The sequence below is a fragment of the Helicoverpa armigera genome, chromosome 6 (genome assembly GCF_030705265.1).
Source record: "Helicoverpa armigera isolate CAAS_96S chromosome 6, ASM3070526v1, whole genome shotgun sequence".
Classification (NCBI taxonomy): Eukaryota; Metazoa; Arthropoda; class Insecta; order Lepidoptera; family Noctuidae; genus Helicoverpa; species Helicoverpa armigera.
Window position 1 is genome coordinate 7,482,232 of NC_087125.1, and position 21,248 is coordinate 7,503,479.

The window sequence follows — 21,248 nt, forward strand, 5'->3', positions numbered from 1 at the left end:
TTGCCTACGCAGACGAAGTTGCGGGCAACAGCTAGTTCAAAATAAATATACTGATAAAAGTAACTTAGTTGAATCATAATTAAGAGCAGAAGTTTTTTTTTGAAAGTGCAACAATCAGAAAACACGAATATGGCACAAACAGCTGCATACATACAAACGAAATGATCATAGATACCTCAAGTTACATATTTATGTAGAACAAATGAAAGCAAACAACTTGATTAAATTATGTATATAACTGTTAGTCAAACATGTTTTGCATTGCATTGTGTATTGATCCACAGACACAACACTGCTTGTCCTTACTAGTATGTATGAGTCAAGCTTGTCTAGCTATGTCTTAAGGTATCAAAGGCTTTTTATATGTTGAATTGAGATTAGTGGTATCAAACATTATATTTATATTAGACCTAATACCAACAAATTGCATCACAAAATCTTTGCAAAAGTTCATAATCTAGTTAATATTCTTACCTTAATATATTAACCACCAAAACCAAATGGACGCGATGAAATATTGTTCTCCAACTCAAAAGGCAATTTGTATCATAGTTTTCCCCACCCAGAGGTTATAGCCATGTATTGCTTCAACTACAACAGCTACTAATCCTCATGGTGGTCAATTGATTTTTCAATAGTTTGGCTGTCCATAAGAGAATCTTTCATGTATGGCTTGACTTTTGTTGGAGGAAATTTTGTAAGACAGAAGTCAGATATAAGACAAAAAGCTTTACACAGCAAAGGACACAGCATTGCCTGGTGAATAACTGCTGCTACTCTGTACCAGGGTCCATCAAATGGATCTAATATAGCTGGGCACAGCATATGATTCAAATTCACTTGAGCAGGCTGAAAGAACACATATTATTTTTTTATTATTGTACTAAATATGTATAGACTTGCATAAATCAATCTGAACATACAATGTAGTTATACACAAATAAGAATATATGTCCTGCTAGGTTTCTGTGCAAATCTCATGTTTAAATAAAGAGGCACAGATATTTCTAGTTACGATAATTCTTTTAAATTAAAAAAGGAAATTGACTATAACTAATATACTTCATATAAGCCAATAATAGGATTGATATTTTTACTTACGATTGCAATAACTTGTAACACAATGAAGTGATAAAGTAAGTTCAGACAATAACTGAATATTGCCCAATTAAAGTCCCAAAAGGGTTCTATGTTGTAAGGACCTAGAAGAAGAGATTTATAAATTACCATGAAAAGAACACATTTAAATTAATAATGAAATTAAACACACCACCAATCCGTAGAAGGTAATATGGTATGACAAACATCATTCCATGTTGGATCCAGTAAAGAGCAGCCTCGGCAAAGATCTAATACCAAAAGAAAAAGTTAGCTGACAATATACCATCATCTGTCAATAACAAATGTGCACTGTAGGTGTACCTTTCTAGATGCTGTTTCTGGAAACAGAAATGCCAGCAATGGCCCATTTAATAAATTTAAATGTATACGAAATAATGCTGTTACAGTTTTGCTTGGTGGAGCTGACAGTAAATAGATCTGCAATAAAAAATAATACTTGCATTTGCTAATTTGTTTTAAAATAATTCATGTAACCCAGTAAATATTTAAATTATTTGTACTAGGTATTAGCAGATTATTGCTAAAATACTTACTTGTATCAAGGTTGTGACATGACAAGGATTTAACAAATATATTACTGTTCGTGAAGCAAATTTAAAACCAATTTCCATGCCCCATAACAAGGACAGAAGTATTAATAATAGTCTTTTTCCTCCTCTATCACTTTTCACATAATGTGTGTCCTGAGGTACACATAATCTTGGGAATGTTTTAATCTGTAACAATTTTCAAAAGTAAAATTCGTTTTTAGAGACAATTAGTTTCATGGTTGTGTTAATTTAATTAAATTATGGGATACCTTATAGCAATTAACAATGAATCTAAATGCATTGTAGCTGTTATTTAAGGCGTCAAGCGATGGATAAGAATTAATTTAATTCATACTTACTGAAATATAAGCACATATCGCAATCACAATTAGTGTTTCAATTATTTGTCGTTTAGTGGATAGGAAAAAGGCGCATTCAGGGCCCACGTTTCTAGGAACAGCTTTATTGGCACCACTATATGCCCACTCAAACATTTTGCTGCCTAAATTAATATTACTGATATAAATTTTTCATCGATTATTATTAATATTAGATAGAAAACGTCGAAATGTCTTCAATTCAATGTAATCAATCGTTCAATATTTCAATTCCCGCTATGTTGACATTGACAAATTACATGACATTACGACCACAGAAGAAAAAGACTAGTAATCAAAATGTCTATTCTATTCTATTTTCATTTATGGCAATCCAAGTCGATGCCAATTGATGACAAGTGAGATGAGATAAGAATCAAGTAGTGTTTGTGACTTTGATGCCCGTTTTCACCAACAACCTCTTACCGTTTCCCTATCTAAATGCTACTTTTAGTAAGGATTCCTCCCAATTTGACACCTACCTAAATTCATTTTCACCACACTTGTACATGGATCCCTTAAGTAAGTGACAGATTAGTAGTTCTACAAACGATAATGCAAAGTCGATATTTTATCGATAAAATGATTTTTCTGTACTTCTTAAGAAATAAACGTCTATCGAGTATATATTACTAAAGCCTGTGAGTTTTTTTTCTTGTGATGTTATTTTAATTTAACTTAAACTACATTACGCTATGTTTTATGCAATAAAACAGTAAAGAGGTTTTCTATAGGTGAATTTTTACCTATGTCATTCGCGCGCATTTGTCAAATTGACTGATGTGTATGTGTACATAGGGCTGCCATCCGTCCGGGTTTCCCCGGATTTGTCCTCGTTTTGACCCCGTCCGGGGGACGTCCGGGCGGGTTTTCAAGAGGCGTCCGGGGAAAACCCGGACACTTTTCATGTAAAAAAGCACCTTACTGTATTTACGTATTTATCGGCATTATTATACAAAACGCTAACTTCATTCGGTGTAAGAGTAACACGATAAAATAACAACAGACTGCCCTTCGTCGCCACACCCTCGCGAGTTCAACCACTTCGATTGGATGATGTTGGAACACATTTCAGTAGATTCATCGTGGCCTGAAGTAGAAAAAACTGTTCTATTTCTGATAGAAAGAAACATTAATATAGACGACTCGGAATTATTTGACGAGTGGGTCAATTTGAAAGAATTTAGCCTAAATCTTTCAGACGAAGAGGAAAAATTGATCGCTAACCAGCTTTGGCTGAATTTTTTTAAAACAAAGAATGCACATCTGTACACTGAATTAAGTAGGATTGCGCAATATTTTTTCTGCATACCTACATAATGCGAATGAAGAGCGAATATTTTCATTAATTAATCAGCAATGGACGAAAGACAGAAAGTCGTTAGACAGATATAATATTTTTTTGTAAAAAAATGATTTGTTTTTGTAATTGTTTATGGCTAAAATTATGTACACATCATAGATATAATATTACTAAACAAGATTGCGCACGCTCAAAATATATATTTACGAAAATGAACTCTATTCTAACGCAATAAGGTACTAAATTGGTTGCATAATACACAGAGGCAAATCCGAGCCGAGAGGGATAGTTCGAACGGAGGCTGTTTGTCTCTTTCTAACACCTTGCCAGCATGAAAAAAATGTTGTGATCAAAAGTTTTGTCTTCCCAAAAAACAATTGAATCACTTATATTTTTATCTTATTTTAACAATTGTAAGTCAACAAATTAATAACAATCGCATTAATTTATTCGTATTTATTATTAAAACATAAACAACATACATTTTTATTTTGCTTTTTTTTATTTTGTAGCGGTAACCCTGAACATTATGGCGCGTAATCAGCATTTAAAATTTTGTTTATATTTTTTTGTATTAAATCAATTTAAACTATTAAAATGGTGAAAAAATGTTGCGTTTCTACTTGCAAAAGTGAATCCTATGGTGGTTGCAATATATCGTTCCACAGGTTAGCTAATAATAACATTTTCGTAAACCAAACAACTAGGGTGCCCATGAATTCTTGTAACGAGTCAAAATATGGGTGATGGATTTTAAAACTGTTGCACTATGGTTATAGCTTCCCAAAAAATGAAGAAAGGCGACATAAATGGTTCAGCAGTCTATATATGAAGTAGAAATACAAAAAAAACAGTCTTCACTTCGAATCTTCCTGCTTTTATACTGCAAATTTCCGCTAATTATTAGAAGCCTTTATTAGTATCTTAAGGTCACAAACTGCGTAAGTTAAAACTTCAATACTAATCTGTGTTTAATAATCTTAGCAAATTCGGATTTGTCTCACATAGCTTAATCTCATAGTCACCCTATTAGAAAGGGACAGACAGCCTCCGTACTAACTGTTTCACTCGGCTCGTTTTTTGGGTTTATATGCGCAGTCCTGTTTACTAATATTATGTCTATGGTACACATTGAGTGAAATTAAAAAAAAAAAGAAAATTAAAGGTCTTTTTTTAAATATTATTTTCGGACCCGTCCGGGGAAAAAATGCGATTTAAGTCAAATGTCCGGGTTTTTTTTAATCTTTGTCCGGGTTTGGCGAAATTCGAGATGGCAGCCCTATGTGTACATAGAGTGAGGTTAATTTTGGGTTTATTATTGTTGAATAGATAAGTTTATTTTGGCAGAGAAGAGAAAACGAGGATAAACCTTTCTTGCAGAAGAAAAAGACAAGCTAGTGAAATTGCTGACGTCTCATAGAGACACAATATTAAACAAAAAACGGATGGGACCACGAACGAAGCCAAAAACAAAGCTTGGATCCAGTCACAAATAGTTTTAATGCGACAGGAACCCTTTACAGGTAAATGTGAATAATATCTGTGTATAATAATATAGTGTATTAAGATATTGCCGTACAACTGTGTTCCTTGTTTTACTGTCGGCTTCATTGTATTTTTGTTCTTCATGAGTTGATGGATTTAAGTATGGGGTTAAAATTATATATTTATTTAGTTTCAGGTGGTGCGAGAAATTGGAAAGACGTGTAAAAACATGCTGCGCCCAGCCCACCTCAAATTGAATTGGTGCAGGAGGATGATGATAATGTTTGGTACATCATATGAGGACTAATATTAAAATATTTGTTTACTATCTTTGTTTTAATTTACATAATTTATTATGTTCAATGTTAGCCTACTTCTTACCTCCAGAGGGTATCCCCTATCACCTAGGATATAGGCTCCTCCATATTCACCATTTTCGAATCATTGGTATCTACTGCAGTTTTGGTATTTAAGGCCTATTCAAACCTGAGCGATATTCGCTGCCGCTGTGGGTAGAGGTAGATACCGCGCCGGTTTCGCTCAGGTATTTAGTATCAAGTGTAGTTACCGGCACGGATATTGAGCTCTCGGCGGAAGAGTGGGGATCGCTTTGCGCACTGTACACAAGGCAATAAACCAATAAATGGCTTCTGCGCAGGTGAAGGTCAGGGCTCAATATCCGTGCCGATAACTATACCGCGGCTAGAGCGACCTGAGCGATATCCACTGCCGCTGTGGGTAGAAGTACATACCGCGCGGCAGCAGCGGCATGCATCCCGAACATCAACAGTAATATTAACGCATACCCACTGGTTTTCTCTGTCGCAGGTGGTAGCGAATACCGCTTAGGTCTGAACAGTCATATTACCGCATACCCACAGGGTTTTCTCTGCCGTAGACGGTAGCGAATACCGCTTAGGTCTGAATAGGCCTATAGTTGTCCCGGCCACCGCGAAACTACATCAGTGATTACCAGATTTGCATCTGTTATGGTCTGTATATTTATGGACATGCAGGACTTCCTATTTTGAATAATTCAGCGACATCACGACCTAACAAGTGCATTCATAGCAAGTGATAACCTATAATCTTATAAAAAAGTCATGATCATCGTACTTTTTTCTCAGACATCTGCTCTTTCACGTAAGATAGGTACGTGGTCTTCTAATGATTATTATTTTACATATCCACAACCTCCACAGCTTCTAAACTTTCTAAAAGTTTACGTTTCATTTTTTGCTTTTAAACATGGTATTTTTGGTGTTACATAACATATAAAGGTACATTTCACTATCCATCGCCAGAAACGGTTCAAAATATGTTTGTATTCTGTAATGATAATGATAGGAGTTGTTTAAGCAGGCATCAATCGGGCTCCCAAGTTTAAGTGAAATTTTTAGGTTAAAATTGACACCTAGGCTTTGGTGAAAATGAAATTCTTATTAAGTGTTCCGTAAATGCTCCCTAAATTTAGGTATTCGTTGGTGAAAACGGGCATAAAACAAAAGGGGCCTTACTACAAAAACTTTAAACCCTGTTTTACACTTCTCTAATAAAATTTTGGCTGCAAAATAAACCATATGTCAACGTCATAATTTGTCATTTTTTTAGACAAGGCATAAACTGACGTTTAAAAGTTTTTGTGGTAAGACGGAAGGGATTTAAAATGATGCTGTAGCCGATCTTGTGTAACTTAATAGAAAGGTACATACCGTGGCCTAAACATAGATCACAGTTTATAAAGTAATATAGATGTAGTATAACCAAACGAGATTGCGCACTATCAAAATATATATTTACGAAAATAAACTCTATTCCAACGCAATAAAGTACTTAATTAGTTGCACAATACACAGGCAAATCCGAGCCGAGAGGGATGGAAATAACAGAGGCCGCGCGTCTCGCTTTTACACATTGCCAGCATAAAAAAATATTATGATCAACAGTTTTGGCTACCCACAAAAACAATTGAATCACTTATATTTTTATATTATTTCAAAAATTGTAAGTCAACAAATTAATAACAATCGAATTCATTTATTCGTATTTATTCTCAAAACATAAGCAACATAAATTTTTATTTTGGTTTTATTTATTTTTTGTGGTAACCCTGAATATGCTTGGCGCGTATTCAGAATTTAAAATTTTGTTAATCATTTTTTGGATTAAATCCATTTAAACAAGTAAAATGGTCAAAAAGTGTTGCGTTTATACTTGTAAAAGTGAATCCAATGGTTGTTCCAACATATCGTTCCACAGGTTAGCTAATAATAACATTATCGTATTATTCCTCACATCCATGTTCTAAAACTGCTTTTCCTCCTGACTGTACCTCAGACAACGTTCCGGAACAAAATGCAACCCAAATATACATATTAAGTATATTTATTTATTTGTATAAAATCTGTGGAGGCAATTCACGTATTGTATTATTTCTTATGGAAAATACAAAATTATTTTACATTTTTAAGTTCGTGGAGGATATTATATTGGGAAACGCCTTAATACCTACCTATTTTAGTCGAATATTTTTGTTTTGGATCACTTTGGGAAATACTCGTGGAGGGATTTAATAACCTCGTTAGCAACGAGCTGTGTGCAATAGAAAGTAAAAAGATTACCTCCAGAATGCATGCATAATGCAATAGATATTGATTTATTGTGAGGGACGTAGGTATAGGAAAATTAAAAGGAAATAATAACTTTTTAAGTTATTTTTATTGTATCTTAAATTCATTAAGATTAATCTATCTACAATATGGCAGTGTCGTATTAAAACATTTGTATTATGTACCTACTTAATTCATCTGTTAAATGTTTAACAATATTCAGAGTTTAGGTACTATATGTGTAATACAAGAAAGGCATGCTTTTCGAATAATTTATAGCATAATCTTATTGCGGTAAAATATCTAAGTATTTAAATCGTTTTAGAAGTTTAAAATAAGAAGAGGTTCAATAAGCTAGACAGAAAACTAAGCAATAAGTATTGCTTATAGATAAAAACTGTAACCCTTACATCGTATAATTAATTTTTATTTAATAATATATTTATAATCATTATTATTAGGTATATACAATAGGAAAATCTAAATTATCACAAATCGAGTGTATCTGTGCGCGTGCTTTTCATATTTCATGTTAGATCGTTGCCTTCATTTTTTCCCTCTGTCACAGAAAATAGCGGCCGACCAAAGATAGAAAGTCTTTTGAACCAGTATTAAAGAATAAAGTATCTAAGTGGTTATATCCAAAACGAATATGGCAGGCAAGGTGCTGAGTTTTTATTTAGAAATAGGGAGGACACTTCATTGCTTTAATGGATCTTAGTTGACTATGTCTAATTGTCTAATGCAAATAAATAGAGTAGATATAGTGACATATTACGTACATACAATTTAAGCAACAGGAAGAAAATATTAATATACTAGGTATCTTGATAATTAGGTAAGTACCTAACACCTAACTGAAGTATTGACGACGACGTGTAGGAGTACCTACAGGTCTATAAGTATAACAGGTACGTTAGTACACTTAAAGTTACAACTTTTAATTTCAACAATAAGTTACTAACAACAGTGCAGTAACGTACCTACTTGCTTATATACCTATGTGACTGCAAGCCAACTCAGACAATCAACATGTGTTAATTTCACGAGCAGCACTGCGTAAACTGGTGAATAAAAGAATTATAAGGAATTTAAGTAACAGTGCAATAATATAACTTGTAAGATGTTATTTATTATAATAATTAAATAAGATAGCTTATATGTTAAATTGCTTTGGTGTGTTTTGGATACTCAGGAACTCCGTTATTGACTTCGTCTACAAATAAGACACCTACAGTTTTCAACCTCTTCATACTTTATCTGCAGTATTTTTAAGAGCAATTCGCATGTATACCCATATATGGATTAGATAGTAATGTAAATGTTGCAAAAGAAATCCTGATCGGTGGTGCCTACTTAAAATAGTTCTTTCCACTACTTGGTATTCTTCATGCAAACTGCACATCGACCAACACGCTGGAGTTGGTTTCCTGACTTCAATGTGTCGCGCACTGGCATTTCAAACTGGTCTTCGTCTCTGATAGTCGTGAGCCAAAAACTGAGCTTGTTGGCGAACTTGTGGCATGTGCCGCCTTCACCATTGCATTCTATGAATGGCACAGAGCGGAAGTTTTCTAAACACGATCCTGGACTCTCCAATGCTTGGCCACCTCCTTGACCTCCAGCGCCAGTATGCTAGAAAACAACATCATAACCATTAAGTTTTTACCTATAAAAATTGATAGTGAATAGGATATTGGGAATACAACTCATATTTCCATTTTTGAACATTGCAATAAGTCTCCCATTGTCCCGATTTTGTTATTAGTTATTATTTGGTTGTAATAGATAAACTCAAAAACTACTGGACCTATTTAAAATATTCTTTCACCACAGAAAGCTATATTATCTGCGAGTAACATAGGCTATATTTTATGCCGGTGCGGGCAGTAGCTGCCACAAACATTGTAAACATTTTGAACACTTACCATTACAAAACTGTATCCGATCCAAAGGTCAATCCAGCCATTAGGACACCTTGGCACGCTGTTAGATTGGCTATGGACAGCTATGACATTAGCTGGTGCTTCACAGACGACACACCTTGAGATATGCTCTATAATATCATTTCCTTGCACTGGAACCATTGAAGTTTCAGCATTCGTTGACAGCCAATAACTTCGGTCATTGCGGCTGGCATAGTTGCAAACATCGTTCAGGTCACAGAACAGGAATGGCATCGTACTGAATTTTCTAACGCAGGAGCCAGCATGTCCTAAATCTTGATTATGTGCTTTTTCGTTACCGTCTATGTACAGTAATGAATATCCATCCCAGAGTTTGACTAATCCTTCAGGACAATCTTGAACATTACTGCCTTGACTGTGACGCACTACAAGGATTCCTGTTAAATAGTCTGTCTCGACGCATGGGGCTCCAGGTGGTCCCGTTGATCCTTTTTGTCCAGTTAAACCAATTTCACCCCGTTCTCCTTGTAATCCTTGCAAACCAGGACGTCCAGGTGGACCAGGTGGGCCTTCTGGACCTTGAGGACCACGATCACCTTTCATACCTGGTAGTCCGTTCATTCCTGGACGCCCAGGTTCCCCATTTCTTCCTGGCAAACCATTTGCTCCAGGTAAACCAGGAGGCCCTCGTTCACCTTTTTCTCCAAATACAAAACCAGCGGCTTCACCCTTGTCACCCTTTGAACCTTGACTTCCTGGCAAACCAATCCTTCCAGAGTTTCCGCGTTCACCTTTTTCTCCCACAGGACCCATAGGACCACTTATTCCATTAAATCCATCTGATCCACGATCTCCCTTATCTCCCTTTTCTCCTACCATACCCGGAAAGCCTGGAGCTCCTTGGTCACCTTTCTCTCCCGGATAACTGAATCCTGGTTCACCTTTATCACCTCTATCGCCCTTTTCTCCAGGTATACCTGGAGGTCCAGACGGACCTTGAACTCCATCATAGCCTGGAGGGCCTGCTGTACCTTCTCGGCCTTGGTCACCCTTTTGTCCTTGAGGACCCACAGTACCTGGTCTACCAGCCGGTCCAATCTGACCAGGCAGTCCAGGAAGACCTATATCTCCTTGTTCTCCTTTCAAGCCTGGTGGTCCTGGACGCCCGTGTTTTCCAGGGATTCCTGGCAGTCCCTTTTCGCCAACTATTGTTAAGCCTGGAATTCCTGCTGGTCCAGCGGGGCCGCGTTCACCTGAAAACGTTTCAGTATGTTTTATTTACGTTTCGGAAACACTTAATTAAGTACGATATTAATCATTAATAGGGCATTACTGACTTATAGTTTTCTCGCCTCTACTGACTACTGAAATTGGACTTAAAAACTACAAACAATACAAAAAATTTACCTACTCATCAGATTCAACTAAAGAATATGATTTTTGATATCATATACATAACTTTTCACGAAAAATACAAATATTTAATAATTATGTTTAAGTACCTTTTTCTCCTTGAAGACCAATCAGTCCCATTTCTCCCTTCCTTCCCTCAAAACCACTGTCTCCTTTTTCACCTTGGAACCCAATCGCTCCATCAGGGCCTCTATCTCCCTTATCTCCCTTCATACCGGGAATACCTTGTAAACCAATATCTCCCTTATCTCCCTTTTGATTAATTGATACTCCTGGTAGACCTCGATCTCCTTTTTCACCTTGGAATCCAGGGGCTCCTGTAGGGCCTTCCGGACCAGTCAGACCTCGAGGACCTGGTAAACCATCAGATCCATCTCTTCCTGGTAAACCTATGTCACCTCGTTCACCTTTTTCGCCTGGAGCTCCTTCTAAACCAATATCCCCCTTTTGCCCTGGTTGCCCATTCATTCCAGGTGTACCTGGCTTTCCGGGTTCGCCTGGAATACCAATAAAACCTTTATCTCCTTTAATTCCCGGATAACCTTGGTCTCCTTTTGGTCCAGCCTCTCCCGGCATACCACTTATTCCAGGATTACCAGCATCACCTTTTTCTCCACGTACTCCTGGTAAACCATAGCCAGGTTTACCTGTATCACCACGGTCACCTTTTTCTCCGGGTATTCCTGGCCTACCGTCTTGCCCAGGAGCACCTGGAATACCTGGTTCACCCTTATCACCTTTATCTGAAGCAAAACCAGGCTCTCCTTTTAATCCAGTTAAACCGGTAGAGCCTCTGTCACCTTTGTCGCCAGGTAGACCCATCTTTCCGGGGATTCCAGGTGATCCAGGGTTACCTTGATCGCCTTTAGCACCATCTTGACCAGCAGGGCCCATAGGTCCATCTGAACCAGGTTCACCAGAAAGTCCAGCGAAACCACGTTCTCCCTTGTCTCCTTTTTCTCCAGGAGCACCTGGAATACCTTGAGGGCCGTTTCGACCTGGTCGACCTCTATTTCCAGGGAATCCTTTCTGTCCAGGCATACCTTGCATTCCCGGTTCTCCCTTATTACCCGGCAATCCAATAACTCCAGGTTTTCCAGCCGGTCCGGGATAACCTTGTTGACCTTTGGGTCCATCTCTTCCGGGAAGGCCGTTCCTTCCTGGCGTTCCTGGTGGGCCAATAGGACCTGGTTCACCTTTTTGACCAGCAACTCCTGAAAATCCTGGTCGCCCGGGAACACCCTGATCTCCCTTTTCGCCAGGTAATCCAATCGGTCCAGGTAATCCGTCTGAGCCTGGTACTCCAGAAGGCCCTCTGTTTCCTTGATCACCCTTAAGTCCAGGTAAACCAGGAGGACCGGGTGGTCCAGCCATAGATAAACCAAGTTCACCTTTATCACCTTTTAGACCTGGTGTACCTGGAAAACCTCGGGGCCCCATTTCACCAGGAGTACCTGGGAACCCGATTGAACCCACTTCACCAGTGTCTCCTCTTTCTCCAGGAATACCTCGAGGACCAACCGGCCCTTGTCTTCCTGGTAAGCCCATATCTCCTTTAGCTCCTGGACGTCCCGAATAACCTCGGTCACCTTTTTGCCCTGGTTCACCTAAAAAATTGGACGAATTAAACGATTTGTAAATTGATTAAAAACTTGTATGTAAAAGTGAAAGGTGAAAGATTTTTGTGAAAGATTCTATCGCCAGATAATTTTATCTGAAGAATACGTTTGATGTTTGATGTTAAATTGTATGTCAAAGCGCTATATACCCTACCTCAGATAGGACTAATGGCTGCGGGTTGTTCGAAAGAGATACCGCGGCCCTGGTACATAAAAGGCCTATGACGGAACACGACGGTTTTTAGTCAGCAAGAGTCTATCACTCCCTCACCGCTGCTAACCCACAGCGGGAGGGGTCATTTGATGATTTTTGACGTCGTTAAAAAAAATAGGACTAATGGTCTAAACATTCACCCCTTATATTTATTTCACAATTTTATTACTTGATTTGCTGCAAATGCAGCAAATTCAAAATACATATATTTTGCTCAAAACGATTAGGAATATATATCCGTCTTATAAAGTTTCGGAAACGAAATGTTACCTGGCATTCCTTGCGGTCCGGTTGCTCCTGGAGCACCTGGGTCTCCTCTTGTTAATTTTTCAAGATTTGCTGGACATTGCCCGGCTGCCCCTTTTATTCCAGGTCTACCAGGGAACCCTTTGTCACCTCTTAGCCCAGAACTACCTTGTGCACCTTTTTCTCCTTTGATAGAGAGACCATCTTTTCCGCGAGTTCCTGGCAAGCCATCTTGGCCGGGAGTACCGTCGTTACCAGGAGGTCCCGTTAAACCATGGTCTCCTTTCTGTCCCGGCATACCAATTTGGCCTTGGTTTCCTTTTAATCCCAAGCTACCCTTTTCACCCTTTGGACCAGGAGCCCCTCTAGGTCCTTGTTGACCTTTTTCTCCCCGTTCTCCCTTAATAAGGTTCGATGGAGAAATTTTAGCATCCAATCCTCGTTCTCCAGGTGGTCCGATTGGGCCTTCATCTCCACGATCACCCTGTTGGATGAATATCATAATAAGAAAAAATAATTTCACAGAAGCATTCATGCATGAAAGGAAGAGCGAGATTTCTGGACTAAACGGCAAGTAACAACAAGTTGAAATAAGAAGAAGAAGAAAATTATTGAAGAAAATTCAATTGGGTTTTACGTTACGGACAATCCTTGATGACCCTAAATTACGCGGTAACAATATTAAGTATGTCTTTTGAAGTTAAAAATAATAAACATTTAGTTATGGCCGAACCTACATATCGTCCCAAAGTCACTAAGTCCGAAGAAAAACGGAAATGAGTTATCAGTGGCATCTACATGACATCGTGATTGTGATGTTGATTATATTGATAACTCATTTTCTTTTTTGTTTCGAAAAATGTAAGAAATACTAACCGGAGCTCCCGCTGCACCCGGACTACCGTTAAGACCATCTTCTCCTCTTTCGCCTGTTAGTCCAGGAGGTCCTGGTCTTCCTGTCTCTCCAGGTGGCCCAGGATAACCGTCGCTTCCGCGATCTCCTTTTTGCCCTGGACCTCCAGGCCTGCAGTCGTTGCAACGTCCACCAATATCACCCTTTGCCCCTGGGTAACCCGGAATCCCATCGTTACCAGGTCTGCCCTTATCACCTTTCTCTCCTGGAGCTCCTATCTCTCCTGGACTGCCGGCAGTTCCTAAACTGGAGTTTCCAGGTAACCCTCGCAGACCATGGTAACCCTTTTCACCTTTTTGACCCTTAAAACCAGGGAGTCCATCGCGTCCTCTTTCACCTTTTTGACCCTAGAATAAAAATTTTCAATAACATTACAGTAGATTTCAACGTTGTCTTTATAACTTTGCTCTTTACTAGTAAAAATCAGCTAAGAGCACGTCGGGCTATGTTCAGCATAAGGTTTCGTAGTTTTCCGTCCATCACAAAGATAATAAAATATGTTAACTTACTTTAAAAAATGCCTGGGTATATACAGGGTAAACTTGGGTCAAAAATTATTTTGATATTTTTTTCAAAGTCTGTTCAACTTATTTTCCTGTTCTACTTTTGAGATCCTTTTCATATTTTTTAAACTTATGTCTCATAAGTTAGACTACATAGATGGGGCATATTATTTTTACTTTTGGATTGATTTTTGCTGAAACGCATTATCAAAAAGTGATTTCAGTACCCCTATTGTTATCAAATACCTATCTAATGTTGTACTAAACCTATCCAATATTGGGTTGGTATGAAAGCCATTTTTTTTACGCTTGTCTTATTAAGCATTTTTTTCCACTTTTTATTTAAACAGTTTGCCAGCGTTATACATGTAAATATTCAGTTTTGTAGTGGTAACGGTCACTGAGACTATATGCGGACGGACGGACGGACTGACAGAGTTGACTACAGAACCCTAAAACTGGTATTTTTTAAACTAACATCATTGCTTAAAAACTTACGGGTATTGATAGACCATCTTCACCCTTAGGGCCTCTGGGTCCTGCTGAACCCTGGGGACCATCAAAACCTCGAGGTCCAGGTTCTCCTACTGCTCCGTGACGTCCTGGTTCACCTTTTTCACCTTTAGGACCTGCTCTGCCTTCAACTCCAGCAGCGCCAGGTTCACCCTGGCCTCCAGGTGGTCCCATTGGTCCCATATCACCCTTTTCTCCAGGCAAGCCGTCAGTGCCTTTGGGTCCAGGTCTTCCCTGGTAACCTCTTTGACCTGGCGGTCCTGGTGGTCCTCGTGAGCCAGTGCGGCCACCAGCGGGACCAGGAACTCCCTTTAAACCTCTAGGTCCTGGTAATCCATCTCTTCCGGGTTCTCCTTTAGTTCCGGGTCTTCCATTCAATCCAGGTAGCCCATCATTTCCTCTATCACCTTTCAAGCCAGAAGGTCCAGGGTTACCATAAGGTCCATCTCGTCCCTAAAAATATACAATTAAATTATAACTTACTCATAGTGCGGCTAAACGAATGTCTAAAAGAAGATACATGCTATAAGCATCTAGACGTCTTCGATATGTGCACCTCAAAACATATAATATATATATATATAACACATATAAAATATATTATATATACATATATATATAAAGCATATAACTTTTTAAAGTATTCTTAATAGGTACTTTACTTATATACACTCCTGAATTAAACTCATAACATTAGTCAAATAATTTAAATTAACGTACTCTTTCACCAGGGTTGCCAATTATTCCCTTTTCTCCTTTGATACCCATTTGTCCTGGGCGTCCTGGTTCACCCATTAGTCCCGTGTCACCTTTGTCACCTGTTGGTCCAGGTTCTCCTTTGTCACCTTTGTGTCCCATATCACCTTGTATTCCCTTTATAGCTCCCTTATCACCTTGTGATGGCAAAGTGACGGGAGGACAACTAGGACCCCTGTCTCCAGGGTCACCGCGATCACCCTTATCGCCGTGAATGGCGGCACCTTTGGAACCTTTCAATCCCTTGTCACCTTTAGGGCCAGGCGGACCCTGCGTTTAAAAGAAACAGTGATTAATAATTAAAAAAAAAAAACAATTTTACGAACTGATAGTTAGATTGTATTTTTAAGAATAGAGGAAGTAAAGTTTGGTGTGTAAAGGGTGTAAAATTTATAAACAGACTTAGAAACCGATGAGAGTAATTGAATGTTGATACAATAATTATAGTTTCTTAAAAATATTCAATTCTTACCATAGGACCACTGCTGCCCTTAGGTCCTGGTAAACCAGAGGGACCTATTGGCCCAACAGGCCCTGGTCTTCCTTGCATTCCATCTGCACCGGGTTCACCTTTTTGACCTTTTTGATTTCTTCCAGTATGCGCAGCCTCTCCCTTATCTCCCTTGTCTCCTTTCGGTCCAGGAAAACCACGAGGACCTTGCATTCCCGGCGGACCTTGCTGTCCAGGTTCTCCCTGAAGAAATACAAGATATTACGTCAAGTTATTTAAGTAAACATCCGAGTCTTTTATTTTTCAAAAGCATATTAGGTAGAATCAGTAGGGGTTAGGTAGAATCACAACCTACCAATCCAATTGCTATATTCGTGGTTTTGAAAATAATCTTCTGCTAAATGTGGCAGCGATTCTGTTATAAGGATCGCTCTCACTTTTTCCAGCATAAAAACGTTTAGTTTACTTTAACCAAGAGTTGCTACCTATTTGCTACCTTTTTTTATATTTTTGATTTTGGATCATATAGATTTCAGGGATAAAAACATAGAGGTACATATTAGGGGAAGGGGCTTTAGAGCCTCGACAAAATAATTAGCAACCTCGCACAAACCCGCTTGTGATTGTATTGATATGTTTTCAAAATTCTCAAAGGTATACTTACATCAGTTCCGTTACAACCATCTCTCCCGGGTATACCGGGTAGACCTGGTTCACCTTGAGGACCAGCTGGACCAATCCTACCAATAAAACCACGATCACCGGGTTTTCCTCTGTCTCCTTTCGGTCCTCTTGGTCCTGGATTACCCATTTGTCCCTTTTGTCCTTTTGTACCCTGCGGGCCCTCTGGACCTTCATGTCCAGCATAACCGGGACTACCTGGAGGACCAGGCATGCCTGGGAAGCCCTGAAAACAGATGTTTATTTTAATAAATGTATGGATACGGTACGTGTAAGTTGTGGTATGTATGCAAGTTATTTACCCTATTTCCCTTTTCGGCAAAACATTTAGGGACACAGCAGCCGGGTGCCGTACAGTTACGGTCTATAGGCGGTACCCGTTGTCTGGTCACAGGGTCGTACACTTGGAAATTGAGACCTCTGCTTGGTGGCGGAAGCGGGGGGATATCTTGCCTGTTATACAGGCCATGTGTGGGCTGTTGGGGCGGGTAAGGGCTTGGTTCTTGCCTGTCGTCGGTCGGCCATTGATTTGGCACAGCATTATTCCATTCTATGAACCCTGGGTCATATTCCTGTAAAAAAAACACGTAATAATAATAATTGTAGTGATAATCGTCTAAACTAAATAATCATAATTATTTATTTATTTATTATAGTATAGGTACAGTGTATATATATTACCGGCCAAACCCGATTTCAGAAGAAACTGGTTTGGCCTAGGCTGACCCTTCAAGTTAATCCTATGGCATATAGGAAGAACTAATTATATTAGTTGATCCTGATATCAATAAACCTAGGGAAAATGTAAATTAATAAATTGTTGTCTAGTCTAGTCTAATAGAAACATTTTTCTACTAAATCTGGTTGATGTCGATGTTTCATTTAATGGCCTGCGCGTTCTTTAAAAAAAAACGCACCATTTAATAGTGTTATATTACAACCAATAAATAATCTTTAAAAAAACAATTGAAGATACGTTATCGCAATTTCAAGTTGCTCTGATGTTAGTCTTTAAAATCACAATCATTGACGATTACACGAAAACCCGCAATACTTAAATCGCGATCTATAAGTACATGGGATGTCTTATACCTACACCTGGTTATGATTAATTTAGATTTTAGGTTATTGAATTTCAGCCTTTATACCAACTTTATGTACCCTTCTATCCAGCTATCCAGCTTTATGGGCTAGAATGAATACATTTTTACGCCACTTTGTGGTAAAATACGTTGTCACAACCTACTATAAGCACCATATGTACCATATTGGAGCAAATAAATTAATTTAATTTAAGAAATTATAGTATCTTTAACCGTTGAGGATCCCAAGAACCTTTTTATTTAGAGAACGGCTTATGTACAAAATAATAAAGTCACGGAAGAAGAAATACCTAGTAGAAAAACAGACTAAAAAAGGTGCTGCTTATAATATCTTAAAAAATCTCTTCCAGTAGGTCCGTTATAGGAAAGTTTCGTAAGTTACGTAAGTAATAAAATTAAGTTGAATCTTAACTAAAAAAAACAGTAACTTATTTATTATTGAATAAATCGTTTAAATATCTTACGCACTTTGACCTAAGCCCGATACACGATCTGTCGTCGTGTCAGCTTTTCAGCAGTAAATTGATACTTGTTGTCATAATTTGTTGCGCGATATTAAGTATCCGCCACTTACGGATATTATATTTTGTTTTATATTTTTTTATCGATTTCCCAAATAGAAGGAGGTAATCAATTCAATCGCGAATTTTTATAAAATTAAAAGCGACTAAAACAACATAAAAATCCTCATTAGAGTGCCAGAGGCTGATAGTAGTGCACTTATAAAAATATTAGGATTAATTAACCGTTATTACTTTCTTACGGCGACACTGAGTTCATTTAGTTATAGGTACCTACTAAAGTCCCATCCCGCACTATATAATTAGTTAAATTAGTGTAAGATCACGTTTGACTAGAACTTAAAAATATTTTTTGAGCGAACAATTGGCTTCTATAAAAATAATATTAATTCAATCTAAATAAAACTGTCACTTGCCTTCTATAGCACCACATAACTAATAAATTTGGTGTTAAAAAGTAGACACCTCCCTAATTAATAATGATATCTTCAGATTTTACGCATTTTATATCTGATTGGATCATTTGTTGTTAAATTAAGCTTAACAAAGTTCTTTACGGTACTTAGCCAGTATGTCATAATTACAAATATATATAGGAAACAGTAGGTTTGCGCAATACCGACGAACTGCATCCGAACGATGATAAACTTTGTCGGTCCTCCACATTACTAAGTATGTAATATAGGTATATTTCATTAAACCACTTTCAATTAAAATTAGAGAAGAAATCGAAAACGCGTCAATGTTACATAAGTGAACGAAATATTTTAAATTTCAATTGTTATTAAAAAAAAATAACTTTTTCGTGGTCCACGTAAAATAAGGATAGCGTTAGCATTTTGGAGAAATTGCAAAAGGACGAGTCAAAGCGGACAGGCGGGTCAACTCGCCCGCCGCCGCCGCCGCGCGCCTTTGCAACTTCACCATTGTCGTCGCTCGCAACATTCCCAAATTCCACTCACGATTTGTCTATACATCTTATATTACATAAAATGATCAACTTTAATTTATTTTGGGAAAATTACAATGATAAGTACTTACTTGTGCATTCACACCTAGTAGCGGTGCTATCGCAGCGACCAACCTAATTAATAAAATAAAATGTTGTTCAGAAAAGAATTTAAAAAGTTTATTCGGTACTACTGTTTTCACATAGTACTAATAAACGAATATAATTTCATAAAATAAGTAAGTTGAAGTTACAAAATATAATTGGAACTTTCAAGAAATTCGGAGTACTTAATGTGATTAGAGACTTACCATAGCACGTACACTGCCATAGCCCGGAGCGCGCTGCGCCAGAATCCCGTGCGCGCGCGCCGTTTGTGCCGGGATACTAAAGGATAGAAGAGAGCTCGGCCAGCACTGTGGGCACCCCCGCCCCGCGGAGGCGCGGGTGCCGGGCGCGGCGCCTGCGGCCCCGGGCTGGCAGCGAGGGCGCGCATCCAGTAGTGGCGGCGCAGCCATGTCGGGCCCGGCGCGTGCGCGTTTCTTCGCGCTCCATCTCGTGCCCGCCACACTTCTTCTATTGTCATGGACTCCTACTCCTTCTACTGCGGTAAGTACTAATAGCTTTCACTACTTAAATTATCTTACAGGTGTTGCTTACGCATTACCTACGGGTTTGCAACATATAAGACTGTCAAAAAAGACATCAACGCGTTAGGTCGCTCCAATGATATTCAACTAAAACAATATAATAATAAGTACTACCAAATCCAGTCCTTAATCCGTAATTTAGGAAGAATATAGGAAAAAAAAGATTTTTGCCCATAATTGTATGAAAACACTTTTGGCAATATCCCCGTAATTTTATTGACATCTTGGTTTTTATTTATATTTGTCAGTTAAAACGCGTACCTCCCTTGGAATAAGGTGAAAAGATTCAAAGTCTTACAAGAAAGTAGCTAAAAGTAAATTTTAGGAGCTCTAAACAATAATAATGTTGAAAGTTTTGATAAACATAGCAATGCTATATGTAGCTTAAGGAATAACATAACGTTCTTATATTCAAACTGTGTGTTGTTATGATATTTTATATTAATGTTAATAATACATATACTGACAGATAACATAGCGAAAAGATATTCAACTGGTGCATGCCTTAAAATAAAGTTTGCAAGGACTGTTTTAAGTTTAATTTTGTTTTCAAAATGATGCTAAGTTGAGCGGTGTTCTGTTATGATGAAGGCACATCGAATATGAACGCTACACCTGCATTGCTAAACTTAGGTCGCTGTGCCTTGTGTTTATAAAGTTTGTAGGTGCCTACTGCTTGATACTAGGAACGTTAGGTCGTCACTCTCATGTGAATTGAAGACCAAATCATCGACTGCAAATAATAAAGCGTTATATAAGTAATCGTTTTAAGTTATATTAATATTATGGATATTTATATTCCCTATTTTGTATCCTGAAGGTGTAGAAACTACTGAACCCATTTGGAAAATTATTTCACTGTTAGAATAAGCTTCAGTATCCACGAGTAACATAGGCTAGGTATATTGTTACGAGACCGCGGGTAACCAGTTAGTATTAAATAGTTTTAGGTTAAGCTTTTTTAATCAGGAGGGGCCGACCATTTTTATGCGTCAGTTCTAAACTGAAGAGCTCGTGGCTAAGTCAAAGCCGCGCGGATCAATCGATCATAAGGTTAAGCAACGCTTGGCGCGGTCGGTCCGTGGACGGGTGACCATCTTGTCGTAACGAGTTCTTCCGTGTATTGGATGCACGATAAACTGTAGGTCCCGGCTGTCATTTGAACATCTTTGGCAGTCGTTACGGGTTGTCAGAAGACAGAAAGTCTGACAACCAGTCTTGCCAAGTGGTGTTGGTTTGCCCAGGTAGGTAACTGGATTGAGGAGATCAGATAGGCACTCGCTTCTTGTAAAGCACTGGTACTCAGCTGCATCTGGTTAGACTGGATGCTGACCTCAACTTAGTTGGGAAGAGTCTAAGCAGATGATGAGTATATAGGAGTTT

At 38.3% G+C, this 21,248-nt stretch overlaps 2 protein-coding genes and 1 long non-coding RNA gene across 3 annotated transcripts in view; 2 read left to right on the forward strand and 1 right to left on the reverse strand.

Moving 5' to 3' along the window:
• Window positions 1-176: 176 nt before the first annotated feature.
• LOC110380365 (transmembrane protein 164) lies at window positions 177-2,298 on the reverse strand. The gene is made up of 6 exons (XM_021340323.3): window positions 2,012-2,298; window positions 1,656-1,838; window positions 1,423-1,539; window positions 1,271-1,349; window positions 1,102-1,202; window positions 177-849 (listed from the first exon to the last, which is right to left on the reverse strand). The coding sequence occupies exons 1-6, from the start codon at window positions 2,144-2,146 to the stop codon at window positions 604-606; spliced, it is 861 nt and encodes a 286-aa protein (XP_021195998.1). The 5' UTR covers window positions 2,147-2,298; the 3' UTR covers window positions 177-603.
• A 2,320-nt stretch (window positions 2,299-4,618) lies between these two features.
• On the forward strand, window positions 4,619-5,145 carry LOC135117034 (uncharacterized). Its single transcript, XR_010276600.1, has 2 exons — window positions 4,619-4,855; window positions 5,008-5,145. It is a non-coding gene; the product is annotated as an uncharacterized LOC135117034 (long non-coding RNA).
• A 14,520-nt stretch (window positions 5,146-19,665) lies between these two features.
• LOC110380348 (collagen alpha-3(IV) chain) overlaps window positions 19,666-21,248 on the forward strand; it is a 32,897-nt gene continuing 31,314 nt past the window's right edge. The window contains exon 1 of the mRNA XM_021340303.3: window positions 19,666-19,824. Within this exon, the coding sequence (XP_021195978.2) occupies window positions 19,732-19,824 (93 nt within the window). The 5' untranslated portion in view covers window positions 19,666-19,731. The remainder of the gene's footprint in view (window positions 19,825-21,248) is intronic.

Coding starts and splice junctions, on each gene's coding strand:
- LOC110380365 (XM_021340323.3), bottom strand. CDS start 2,146: ATGTTTGAGTGGGCATATAGTGGTGCCAATAAAGCTGTTCCTAGAAAC. Junction 1,540..1,655: donor ATGTCACAACCTTGATACAA/GTAAGTATTTTA, acceptor TTTTTATTGCAG/ATCTATTTACTGTCAGCTCC. Junction 1,203..1,270: donor TTACCTTCTACGGATTGGTG/GTGTGTTTAATT, acceptor CTCTTCTTCTAG/GTCCTTACAACATAGAACCC.